Here is a 12,911-nt window from a genome sequence, read left to right on the forward strand (position 1 = left end):
ACCTGAGCAAAGGCAGATGCTTAACCAACTGAGCCACCCAGGGGCCCTATCACACTGTATTTTTATACTTCCATTTACCACTTACTTATTCTTTGGGCTGTTACTGCCCTATATTTTACTTCTTCATATTCTATAAAATTCATTTTATTATTTTTCTTTCAACAGTCAGCTATCTTTTACAGAAATTAAAAAAAGGATTTCAAATGTGTTTTATATTTATCCACATATTTCTCATGTTGTTTTGTTTCAGTAGTCAGATTTGAAATAGTTTTTAACAGAAAAAAATCATGAATTTATGCTTAGACTTCCAACTCAAAACTTGGATTTCAGGATTCTGAACATCTTTAATTTTATTGTTGTGTTAAATTTTGTTGTATAAGGAAGCTTTATTTCTAAATATATTAACATAGTTATATATTTGCTTTATCCTATATTATCCACATATTTATTTTTAAAAATTATTTATTTATTTATTTATTTATTTAATTTATTTATTTTAAGTAGGCTCCATGCCCAGTGTGGAGCCCAATGCAGGGCTTGAACTCACGACTGTGAGATCGAGATCTGAGTTGAGATCAAGAGCCGGTCACCTAACCAGCTGAGCCACCCAGGTGCCCCCACATATTTATCTTTAAAACAACAATATCAATGTAACTATGAAAAAATACCAAATGCAGGTTAAAATTCCTATATGGTTCTTTCTGTTCTTATAATCTCTGTGGGGATGTATAGTTAAAACACTGATCAAGTCACGACGTAATTATTCTGCATGCATGGTTATCAACCTGATGCATAAACTTGATTCAGTCTGTTTTCAATTTGGGACCATTTTTTTCTTTATATATTCTTATTACTTAACTATGCAACTGATTTTCGTGATTCCAAAGTTAAAACCCTATACCAAGGTACAGTCACTGAAAGTCTCACTTCCGTCCTTTTCTACACTGTTCTTTTCCCCCACCAAGAGGTAGCCATATAAATTATATTAATAAATGATAAAATTACTTTTTGTTTTCATTTTTTAACAAAATTACGTATGTATGTATATTTGTATGTCTATGTCTATGTCTATGTATGCGTGTATGTGCCTATGTGTGTAGATACGTCACACCCACTACATGCTGTAAGGCATTGGAGACACTTGCAATGCAGAATAGGGCAGTGCATTCCACACACAACACAGCCCAGCAGACGGTTTGAATTCAGAGGTTGTTCTGGCCTCCTGGAGAATCATATACCATGAGGTCAGCATATTTTAAAAACAGTCAGCTAAAAGAGATTACAACTAGGACATTTTGTGATATGTGGGTTTTAGCAAACGGGACACCTTCTGATTTCCCCAAGGCCATTAGGGTGCTTTTATAACTAAGGCGTGGTGAGACTTACCTTAACTGAAATTTTGGAGTCTGATGATTTTACTCCTGAGCATCTGGGCCTTTTTTTTCTTTGCTTCATCACTGTTTGTCTGATTAGTTTTTCTAACACATTGATGTTTCTCAGGGGGAGGGGAGATGCAGCTGTGATGAGAAAAGTCAGGTCTGCCCAAGCCCCATATCTGTCCCCGTCACTGTTGCCAGCAACCTCCAAATTCTCTAATTCCTCAATTTCACACAAGTCTGCATACTTGTCTTTATCTTCGGTTTTAAGCCCAACCCGCTCTGGGACCAGGCCTGAGTAAGACCAATGTTAGAGACTCCTGTATTCAAATGCAATTGGCTCAGATCCAACTGGATTCATACTGCCAGGCCCTGTGCTAGTCTTCTACCCCATGCCTAGTCTCTGGTCACTGTTACTTGGATTACTGACATCCTCATTATAGTCTGTCCATTTTTGTATCCTCCTTTGTGTACTTACCCTGATGATCATTTTATGAACTGTCCTTGACATCAGCATCTGTACAATTCTCTCCACTGTAGTCTGAGATCCTTGCCCAGTATAATTTCTTTCTTCTCTCAATGGCCCAGAACTGATAACTGGGAACTGAAAGCATTGCCGGGCTATGCAAGGTAACATAGGGATTACAGGGATTAATCCAACATTTCTGAGTCAGCTTCAGCAGACAGATCTAAGGAATCAGAGTCCAGAACAGCCCAAATCCTTCTCCACTGCTCTTTGAGTTGACGCTGCAGTAAGAACATGGGCTCTGGAATCAGACTGCTGGGTTGCAATTCAGATTCTAATACTTATTAGCCCTGTAAACTTGGACATGTTACTTGACCATTATGTGCCTCAGTTTTCTGATCAGTGGAATGAGCACAACAACTGCCTACTCCATAAGGCAATTGTGTGAGTTGAGCAAGTCATACATTTAAAAGGCTTAGAACAATGCTCAAGTACTCAATAAATAATGAATGTCTGCTAGGATAAACATTATTATTGTCAAGAGATCATCAAGAATTTTAAGAAGTAAAATATTATCTAGTGATTATTAATGCTTGGTTATGGGCCATAGAAAGCCCTGGAGCACAAGACTCAATTTAATATAGCAGTCAACCTATAGCCTATAGCTCCACTATGAATCAACTTTACTTGGATTACTTCCTTAGAAGATATTCATGATAATATTATTTAATTTACACTTCTTAATTTGAGAGACATACTGAACATTATTATCACTCAAATAAAATTTGATATCCCATCTTTTCCAATCTCTACATAGAGTGTCACTCAAAGAAAACACAAATTCCCAGTTTGAAAAACAATTCAACCTGTGGTTGTCCAGTTTGGTGTTATTATCATTTTTAGCCATTTTAAGGTAGTTTGAGAGAGTTGGAGGTTTCTAACCTAATGAAATCCTAGCCAATCCTGACCCTCCTTTTTTTAACCTCAAGTAAAATTATTTATCAATGTCAAACTTTGATTAAAACTTGAATAGATTTATAATGATATTGTCTAAAACAAAAATAAAGTGTATGGCCATATCAGCATGTTAGTTACACACATCTTGACCAACCAAGAAGGATAAAGAAAAAATAGCTGCAACTGAGCTCTCACAGTGCATAAAATGCTTTGTATAATATACAGAAAGCACTTTGTAACGACCTATATGCTTTTTAGATGACAATTACAGCTAAAATTTGGCTCATATCTTGTCACTTCCTCTAGTAACTTAACACCCATCAAGTACTTACCAAAATTAGGAGAAAATCATTCTTTTTCTTGCCTCCCATTCTTTTTTTTTTTTTTTTTTTTTTTTTTTTTTTTTTTGTGTATAACACCCAGTGCACCATGCAATACGTGCCCTCCTTACTACCCATCCCCAGCTTATCCCATTCCCCCACCCTCCTCCCCTCTGAAGTCCTCAGTTTGTTTCTCATAGTCCATAGTCTCTCATGTTTCATTCCCCCTTCTGATTACCCCCCCCTTTCTTTATCCCTTTCTTCCCCTACTGATCATCCTAGTTCTTATGTTCCATAGATGAGAGAAATCATATGATAGTTGTCTTTCTCTGCTTGACTTATTTCACTTAGCATTATCTCCTCCAGTGCTGTCCATGTTGTAGCAAATGTTGAGAACTCGTTCTTTCTGATAGCTGAGTAATATTCCATTGTATATATGGACCACAACTTCTTAATCCAGTCATCTGTTGCAGGGCATCTCGGCTCCTTCCACGATTTAGCTATTGTGGACATTGCTGCTATGAACATTGGGGTGCATATGGCCCTTCTCTTCACTACGTCTGTATCTTTGGGGTAAATACCCAGTAGTGCAATGGCTGGATCATAGGGTAGCTCAATTTTTAACTTTTTAAGGGACCTCCACACTGTTTTCCAGAGTGGCTGTACCAACTTGCATTCCCACCAACAATGTAGGAGGGATCCCCTTTCTCCACATCCTCTCCAACAATTGTTGTTTCTTGCCTTGTCTATTTTTGCCATTCTAACTGGCGTAAGGTGGTATCTCAGTGTGGTTTTGATTTGAATTTCCTTGATGGCTAATGATTTTGAACATTTTTTCATGTGTCTGTTAGCCATTTGTATGTCTTCATTGGAAAAGTGTCTGTTCATATCTTCTGCCCATTTTTTGATTTGTTTATTTGTTTCTCGTGTATTGAGTTTGAGAAGTTCTTTGTAGATCTTGGATACCAGTCCTTTATCTGTAGTGTCATTTGCAAATATATTCTCCCATTCCGTGGGCTGCCTCTTAGTTTTTCTGACTGTTTCCTTGGCTGTGCAGAAACTTTTAATCTTGATGAAGTCCCATAAATTCATTTTATCTTTTGTTTCTCTTGCCTTTGGGGATGTGTCATGAAAAAGGTTGCTTTGGCCGATGTCGTAGAGGTTGTTGCCTATGTTCTCCTCTAGAATTTTGATAGATTCCTGTCTCACATTGAGGTCTTTCATCCATTTGGAGTTTATTTTTGTGTATGGTGTGAGATAGTGGTCAAGTTTCATTCTTTTGCATGTTCTTGCCTCCCATTCTTACTTTAACTTCTGAAATAGAGTCTTCCGCTGATCTACCCTCTTGCAGACTTCTCTTTATAGAAAGAGCATCGATTTAACTGACTGGAGAGATGGACAGAACCTCTCACTCTTTTAACTGCGTTAACCTTGGGAAGGAGCCCTGGCATTCAAGGCAAAGGAGGCTGTCATCACATCCCTGGCTCTCATTCATTTGCAATTAGGGAAGTTTGAGAGAGACTGACATCTCCCACATGGCTGGTTGGGTATCTCTTTTTAAACCAGCTCTTCCTATAAATAAGTCCCAGAAGCAAGCAGGATTTAAGTGGAAGAACTGGTAGGAAACTTATGCTGTCTTTGGACTCAAGCCATGCTTACCAATTTACCATTACCATTAATGTTAATCTTTTCCCCAATCTGACTTCTTTATGTTTCAATTGGTCAAGGACCTGTAGAGACACAGGACTGAGAAAAATTCAGCTAGCAGATTATATTTTTGGTTCAGTTTCTACCTCATTCATCTATGCTATAAGCAGTGATGAGAGTAATGGAATCTTTCTCAACCATGTCACTTCAGAACCTAACAAACTAGTAGGTGCCTAGTATGTGGTCATAGATTGTTTGCAGATAAAGCGATTCCCATGGAATGTTTACCCTGACTAACTTCAGAATAAGGCCTGATTTTAAAGATCAATCCCCAGAACTTGCTTTTGAACCTGTAACTTGATTTCTAACACAGGATTTTCAGTTCCTGTGTTCTCAAATTCAAGGCAAACATTCTTTAAAGTAGTAATGTTTTCTTTCTCACTTACCATTTTTACTTTCTGGGCTGGGTGGTGAGGCTCTTCCTGTTCCTGCCTAAAATAGAACTTTCCAAATGAGTCTGTCATGAATGACTTGGCTTCCTGCCACACCTGACTCCTGGTGGGGAGATGTGGGTTCATAAAAGCTAAGCTTTACACATCATCTGAGTTTCTTGTGAAAAACGCAGGATTTTATTTAGTAGGTGAAGACCGAAATTCTACATTTCTAACAACTCTCCAGGGATGCCCATGCTACCAGTTCGAGGACCATCCTTTAAGTAGCAAGGGATTAGATGACCTGTTTCACAAACAATATCATGCATTCTTTAAACATTATTTAATTATACTGTGTGCTGTATTCTTATACACTGGGATAAGAAACTAAAGATAAATGTAACCTAATCCTGACTCATAAGAAGCCCAGAGTCTAATATGGCAGCAAACATAACAAATAAATGCTATAAATGATGTCCATTAAAAGAATGAAAACACAAGCCATAAACTTGGGAGAATATAGTTGCACAAGCCATAACTGATAAAAGATTATTATCCAAACTATACAAATAACTCTTAAAACTCAACAATAAACAGACGAGCATCCGAGTTTAAAAAATGGGTAAAAGACCTGAATAGATACCTCACCAAGAAGATACATGGGTAGCAAATCAGAATATAAAAAGATGATCAACATCATATGTTAATAGGAAATTGCAAACTAAGACAAAGAGATATTACTATACGCCTATTAAAATGGACAAAATCCAGAACACTGACAACACCAAATGCCAATGAGGATGTGGAGGAACAGGAACTCTCGTACATTGCTAATGGGAATGCAGAATGATACAGTCACTTTGGAAAGCATTTTGACAGTTTCTTCCAAAACTAAACATATTCTTACCATATGATCCAGCAATCATGTTCCTTGGTATTTGCTCAAATGAGTTGAAAACTGATGTCTACACAAAAACCTGCCCAGGGACAACTGTAGCAACTTTAATCATAATTGCCAACTTCTGGAAACAATCCAGATGTCCTCCAGTAGGTGAATGGATAAACTGTGTTACATCCAGACAATGGGATATTATTCAGTGCTAAAAAGAAATGAGCTATCAAGACACAAATAGACATGGAAGAACCTTAAATGCATATCATTAAGTGTAAGAAGTCAAAGGCTACATATGGTTCCAACTATATGACATTCTGGAAAAGGCAAAACTATGGAGACAGTGAAAGCATCAGTGATTGCCAGGAGTTTGGGGGGAGGGAAGGATGGTAGAGCACAGAAGAGTTTTAGGGAGGTGAAACTATTCTGTATACTACTATAATAAAGGATACATGTCACCATACATTTGTCAAAACCCACAGAATTAAAACACCAAGAGTAAACCCTAATGTAAACGATGGACTTCAGTTGATAAGGATGCGTCCATGTTGTTTCCTTGATTGTAACAAATGTACCACGTACCACTCTGGTGCAGGATGTTGATGATGGAGGAAGCTGTGTGTGCACAGGGGCAGGGAATGCATGGGCATTCTTTGTACTTTCCACTCACCTTTATTGAACCCAAAACTGCTCTTAAAACACACACACACACACACACACACACACACACAGAGAGAGAGAGAGAGAGAGAGAGAGAGAGAGAGAGAGAGAAAGAATCTGGCCAGAGAATTCTGGGGCCTAAAAAGTCTTGATTGGTAGGCAAAACTGATCAAATAAACCTCATATACCAAACTGGCCTCTACACTGGGAAACCTGAATTAAATAATCTGGGGTGTCTTTCAATGGTGAAGATTGTAGAGCATATATTCTGGATCTTCTGAACGAGAATTTCTTAGTGCTAGGAGTTGGTAATCTGCAGTTTATCAAGTTCTCGAGGCTGTTTTTAAGTACCATAAAGCTTGAGAATCACTTTTCTACTTCATGTCTTCACATTTTTTTAGTACAAAAGCTAATACCAAGTTGATTCCAAATAAGTTTTAATAACTTTACTATTCATTACCTTATTATTAATGAAATAAGCCATGCAAATAATACTGAAATAGATTTATTTGGGAAATACCTATATAATTCTGACACCTTTTATTAAGAAGCAGTAAAAACATAAGTGATTTGGGATTTGGGCAGCATGGTACAAATGTAAGAATAAATCATTTGTAGAGGTGAAATCATTATCAACATTATCTTTACCATAAGACATGCTAGGAATATCCTAAACAATAGACAGAAATATTTTGTTGCTTAAATTTAAGAAAATTATGAAGGAACTGTTCAGCTGTGTGTTTATCTGATAAGGGCAGCTAAATGTATCCTCCCCATACTTCCTGTTTCTATATTTAAGAATACCGCAAACAGTTATTCTAATATATCTTTTGTACGTAGTTGCTTATAAATGCAGCTTGGCTGAAAGAGCCTACCTGGAACGAGTTGCTCAAAATTCCAGGTACGGCGCTATCGCACTGGCTTGATAACAGTGACTCTAAAGCAATACCCACAATCCCAATCTAAGGGGCAAAAGCTTAATGCCAGTGTTGTTACAGAAGAAAAGCTCCACCACAAAATCCTAGTTTTATCTTTATGGGATATCATACTTCCATCCTCCTAATTTCAAATGTTATTTTCATACATTTTCTTTAATGGTCCATTTGCTCTAGTATTCTGAACTTTTTAGGAAACTGAAATGGAATGTCAATTTTGTCAGTTTCTCTTTTTACCATTTCTGTAAGTCACCTAGTCTTCCTTCTACACACACACACACACCCACACACACATTCATTTGTGCAGCAGCTCACCTATTTGTTCAAATGGATCCCAACCTTTGCTGTCCACTTGGTATGAGGTGTACTGCTTTATTTAGTAGCAGCACCTGAGAATCCTAATAGCCTCAAGCTGTTGAATAAAGTTGTAGGCTATTTTTGAAATAATTAGACTCAAGTACTCTGGAAATTCAGAAACTTTGAAACCATCTCCTCTTGCTGTACTCAAGTGGCTGCAACTATAGCACATTAAAATGAATTGTTATGAAGCCGTACCACTTCGTTATATATGATTTGCCCTGATTCCTTAGTAAGAAGAGCAGCAAGATACAGATGTGCTTAATGAAAGTACGGTGATCTGTACTGGCCAACTAAATATTCCAGACTTTTCTCTATTCCATTAACTGAGCTTTTCATTTGCTCTCAGGTCAACCATGAGGCAGTTTAAGTTATCAATCTGCACTTGCTGGACGATACTTATTTTCACTGATTTTTATGGTTATTTAGACACCCCCAAGGATATTAACTTAGCAGCATTATGTCACATTTATATACATTAGTCCATGTGACCCAAACACTGAATCACAACTTTGTTTATAAATGCACCACACATTAATAGCTCCGTTCCCACCTGTGTTGGCTCAGCAGTGTAACAGGGTCGGTAAAACCATGTCGGGGATGAGGAACATCTGCTCTACATTAGTTGGTGTGTTCTACATCTGTATTGCACCATTTATTCTTTCCATTCTTTTCATATATCAAGTCTAAAATGATTTCTTCTTTACATTTAAGAAACCCCAGTATGAGATTGACAGAGGAAAATTTCTCATCATGGAAGAATGGCCAGAAATAAACATACTATCATTACTTGGTTGACGGTTAGTCAAATTGGAACATTCTTTCTTTGTCAGGAGAGTGTAGTGAACTAATCCAGACAACACAAATCTCTCTTGCCTACATGTGTCTCTTACCCTCCAAAAAACACACTAACTTTGTACATTGGGTAAAATGTAGACAAGTTTAAATGTTCTACTACCCTGCTACTGATAATACTAGTCAGTTTTGGAGGGAAGGCTTTTTGTGCTGTTGTTCAAGGCTATAATATAAAAAAGTTCCCTCACAATTTTTTGGGAGAAATTTTAGTTATTTGTCCTATGGACCCTAAAGACCCAAGCACCAACATGAACCTCCTTGAAGTGAAGCTTCTCAGGTCGAAAAATATAATTTGACGTTTTGTTGGACTCAGATAATGGTGTTGACATGCTGATCATTCAGTGATCACTGGTTGGAGGTTAAGACCAAATTTAACTCCTCACACATATGGCTGCATATTCTGTAGGTGCTTCTTTCACATTCCTTGCTTGTCTGGGGTTTATTCCAATGACAGAATGGTTCAGGGAGGCATAAACAACGCTCTGCTTGTTTTCCTCCAGACATGGGTTAGAATAAACTTCAGACTCTTCCTGGACCCTGAACCAGGGCTCATTATCATAAGTACTAGTTTCTGATGGCAGGGTTTGGGGATTTTGCCTGGTTCCCACTTCAGTTTGCTCACTCCTAAAGGGCTGGGGAATATCAACCTATAAGAGAAAAGAAGATTGTTTTAACTACCACCTAAGGATGCAATAGTGCATTCAGTTAGCAAACTATGAGTATATGCTAAATTGAATCAATACACCAACAGAAATAATTTACTCTTCCTCACATTTGCTGCTGACACCTACATCTTTAGCAGATTCTTACTTGTTAAAAGATGAAAGGCTTAGGACCACTATGTTCCTCCCAAGTAGTTATTTTGTGCTTTTTTATTAGTCACTTTTGAAGTCACAGAACACTTCTAGCTATACAAGAAACTTACCTGGTAAAAATGAAGATACCATTTTAATGCTAAGAGTTGTTATTTCAATTTGTATATACCAGTTTTGTCAATCAATTTATATTCTTGAAGTTTGGCCTAACTCCTTGAAGGCATCAAGTCCGCAGTCTTTGACAGTCTACGTGCCTTGTCAGGTCCTTTGTCGTCCCCATTTTATATATGAAGTAGTATATCTCCTACTCCTCCTTGGCAGAATTCTACCACAAGGGCATGTCTGGCCCTATCCCGAGAAGCTAAGCATTAGCTGCTGAGTATTCCGCTTCCCTCCAATGAGGTGGCTGCCCAGGAAATAACACTAAGACTGAATGATTGAACGAAGCAGGAATCTCTTTACCCTTCCCAGTCTCTTGGCTCAGCTGAAAAGTGCCCCAACCTCCACTCGAAGAAGCCTGGTTAGTCTCCAGAGAAGCACTGAAGAAGAAAATTGTCACATGACCTAATAAATAGCCATAAATCCTCAATATATCAACAAGATCCCTGTTGTGCTTTTACAATATATATGTCTGTCAACTCAATTACCTGGCTCTCTTCCCAAAAGATGGCTGGTTTCCATGGAAAACTTAATTAAAATGAAAGAGGCTAAAGAAAACATGGTGCTCTGTGGCTGACCATACCCTGTGGCACCTCAGCAAAGGGGTAGATGCCACAAGCTGGTGTGCCATACTGTGGTCGATAGAGATGACAAACACCAAAGCAGCGCTCCTACTCTATATTTGTATGGCATTTTACAGTTTACAAAGCACTTTAAAAAATACATAGCTGAGTGTTTTTTAGTAATCAAGTACGTTTACCCTCCAGGGACCATTACGGATTAAGACGAGAACCTTGTCTTTCATATGTACCTGCCATGTTTTTACCAGTTCCTTTCTCTCCTTTGGATTTCTTTTTTTTTTTCTTCTTCTTTTTTTTTTTTTTTAAGATTTTATTTATTTATTTGACAGAGAGAGAGAGAGACAGCCAGTGAGAGAGGAAATACAAGCAGGGGGAGTGGGAGAAGAAGAAGCAGGCTTCTCAGCAGAGCAAGAAGCCCGATGTGGGGCTCGATCCCAGGACCTTGAGATCACGCCCTGAGCCGAAGGCAGATGCTCAACGACTGAGCCACCCAGGTGCCCTGCTCCTTTGGATTTCTATTCCACTGGTTCTAATGTAAGTCCCTTCCTAAGAAAGCTTTCGTCTCAAGGATCTAATATGACATCACTTTATTTTCTGAAGTGTTGGCCAACTCAAATAGCACAAAGCTCTGAATTCGTGTGAAAGACACAGACATCTTAAAACAAAATTCCCAAATAATTACACACACACAGAATCCCTCTTGAATTCAACTTCAGCTCATAAATAATTTGTCCAGCCTACACAGGAAGAAATACATTTTAACCAAACTGGGCTTAACTCAAACAAGAAACTATTTAGATTATCATTTTAAATGGTTTCATAGATCTCAGTCCTGATTGTAACAGAATGCAATTCATTGGTGTTCACTATAGGAAGAAAGAAAACGACATTTAAGAGAATTTTCCTACTTGAGGAAACAAAATGTTAGCACCCAACACAATGTTGCCTACTGCCACTTACTAAAAACTTCATACAAGTTTACGAAATTGAATGCATTTGGTTTGATTTAAAAATGGGCAACCTGTTGGGGGATGATGAGTGTCATTTAGTATTATATGTAAAATTATTGGCTATATCTGCCTTTGGCACTTCTGGAACTTTTGAGAAGTTTACTATGTCTTTATCTACCCTTACACCCTGGAACATGCACGCACACACACAAGTTCCTTTGCTGTACCTCATTTATGACTATTTGCTTTTAACTAAAGAACTTCATAAAATGTTTTCAGAAATGTATTGCCTCATTTTGCTTTTTTTTTGAGTTCCAATATTTACACAACATTGAACCCAAATAAAAAAGCCTAAGTTTATAGTCCAAGAACTTGTAAGAAAACTTGGCTCTGCCTCCGAAATGCCCAGGCTTTGCCTGGGAGGTCTCTTCCTTGATGAGCCCACACACATTATGAAAGACTTTTGCAAAATAACTAGACTTCTGGTCAGGCTTCTTTATCTGCGAGTGATCTAGGAAGAAATCACACATTATTTTATGAGTTAATTTACGGTTCATTCTTTCATTAACTCTCAATTCTCTTCCAGAAAGACTTTAAGGTATTTTTTGTAAGAATAAATGAATAGCCTGAAGTTACATAATAGGGCAAGAGCAGAGCCAAGGTTCTATAATCCAGTCTCTGACTTTTCTACTTCGGGTCTACACGGCCACTCATGCCCTTCCAAAAGGCCACTTATTGTGAGTCTTGTTAATCCTGAAGAATCTTTGCTGCAGATGGAGGTAAATGTAAAATAAACACAATTTTTTTAAAGCAAGTCGATACATAGAGAGCATTTGGACAGTTCCCCGCACAGGGTGAGTGTTACATAGCCTTATTAAATTTAAAATAATATATTACGATGAACATGGTAGAACATAGAGCGCATTTGTTTTAGCAGATACATAGAACATACCAGGTTAATTTCCCTTCCTGCTGTATCAGAAGGCTTCTTTTGTTCTGCTGGAATCAAAAAAGAAAAATAAGAAATAAAAATAATAAGAAACCAAGAAGGGTAAAGAACAACACAAAATTCTTCCCCAATTCCCTGTAAGAGTATGGGTTCTGGAATCTGCAGTGTCTAGAGCAGAAGTGGGATGCGTCCCCACCTGCATGCCAGTGGCAGTGTTATTATTAGTTTGGGCTTATTTGCTGTGACCAGCAAGGCACATACACCTCAGTTTGTGTGCATTCACGCTGCTCACTTTGTTCACTGGTTCTTTGCTTCTTACTCCAGAGAGCCCTACGGCATGTCCAAGAAGAAGGGGCAGGATCTAGTACATCACTTTAAACACGTTGGAAATCCTTGTTCTGGGGATAGTCTATACTCGATGTCAGACACACTGCTGTCCCCTCACCTACATGGGCCAGGATCTCCAATGGCCCAGTTCACTCCAGATGTGGTAGGTCAAAGGATTTATCCCTGCCTCTTTTTCTAAAGTTTTCTGAAGCAGCCTCAAGAAAGATGGTGAAA

General features: G+C 38.1%; 1 protein-coding gene across 3 annotated transcripts in view; it reads right to left on the reverse strand.

The window, feature by feature from the left end:
- Positions 1-5,371: 5,371 nt before the first annotated feature.
- BTLA (B and T lymphocyte associated) overlaps positions 5,372-12,911 on the reverse strand; it is a 61,123-nt gene continuing 53,583 nt past the window's right edge. For 2 of the 3 annotated variants that reach the window (XM_040621235.1, XM_008706592.2), the window contains 2 exons: positions 12,354-12,400; positions 5,372-9,543 (listed from right to left, as the gene is read on the reverse strand). In XM_040621235.1, the coding sequence (XP_040477169.1) occupies positions 9,268-9,543; positions 12,354-12,400 (323 nt within the window). In that variant the 3' untranslated portion in view covers positions 5,372-9,267. The remainder of the gene's footprint in view (positions 9,544-12,353; positions 12,401-12,911) is intronic. The other variant, XM_040621236.1, reaches the window with a different exon arrangement.

The sequence above is a fragment of the Ursus maritimus genome, unplaced genomic scaffold (assembly GCF_017311325.1).
Source record: "Ursus maritimus isolate PB19 unplaced genomic scaffold, ASM1731132v1 scaffold_4, whole genome shotgun sequence".
NCBI lineage: Eukaryota > Metazoa > Chordata > Mammalia > Carnivora > Ursidae > Ursus > Ursus maritimus.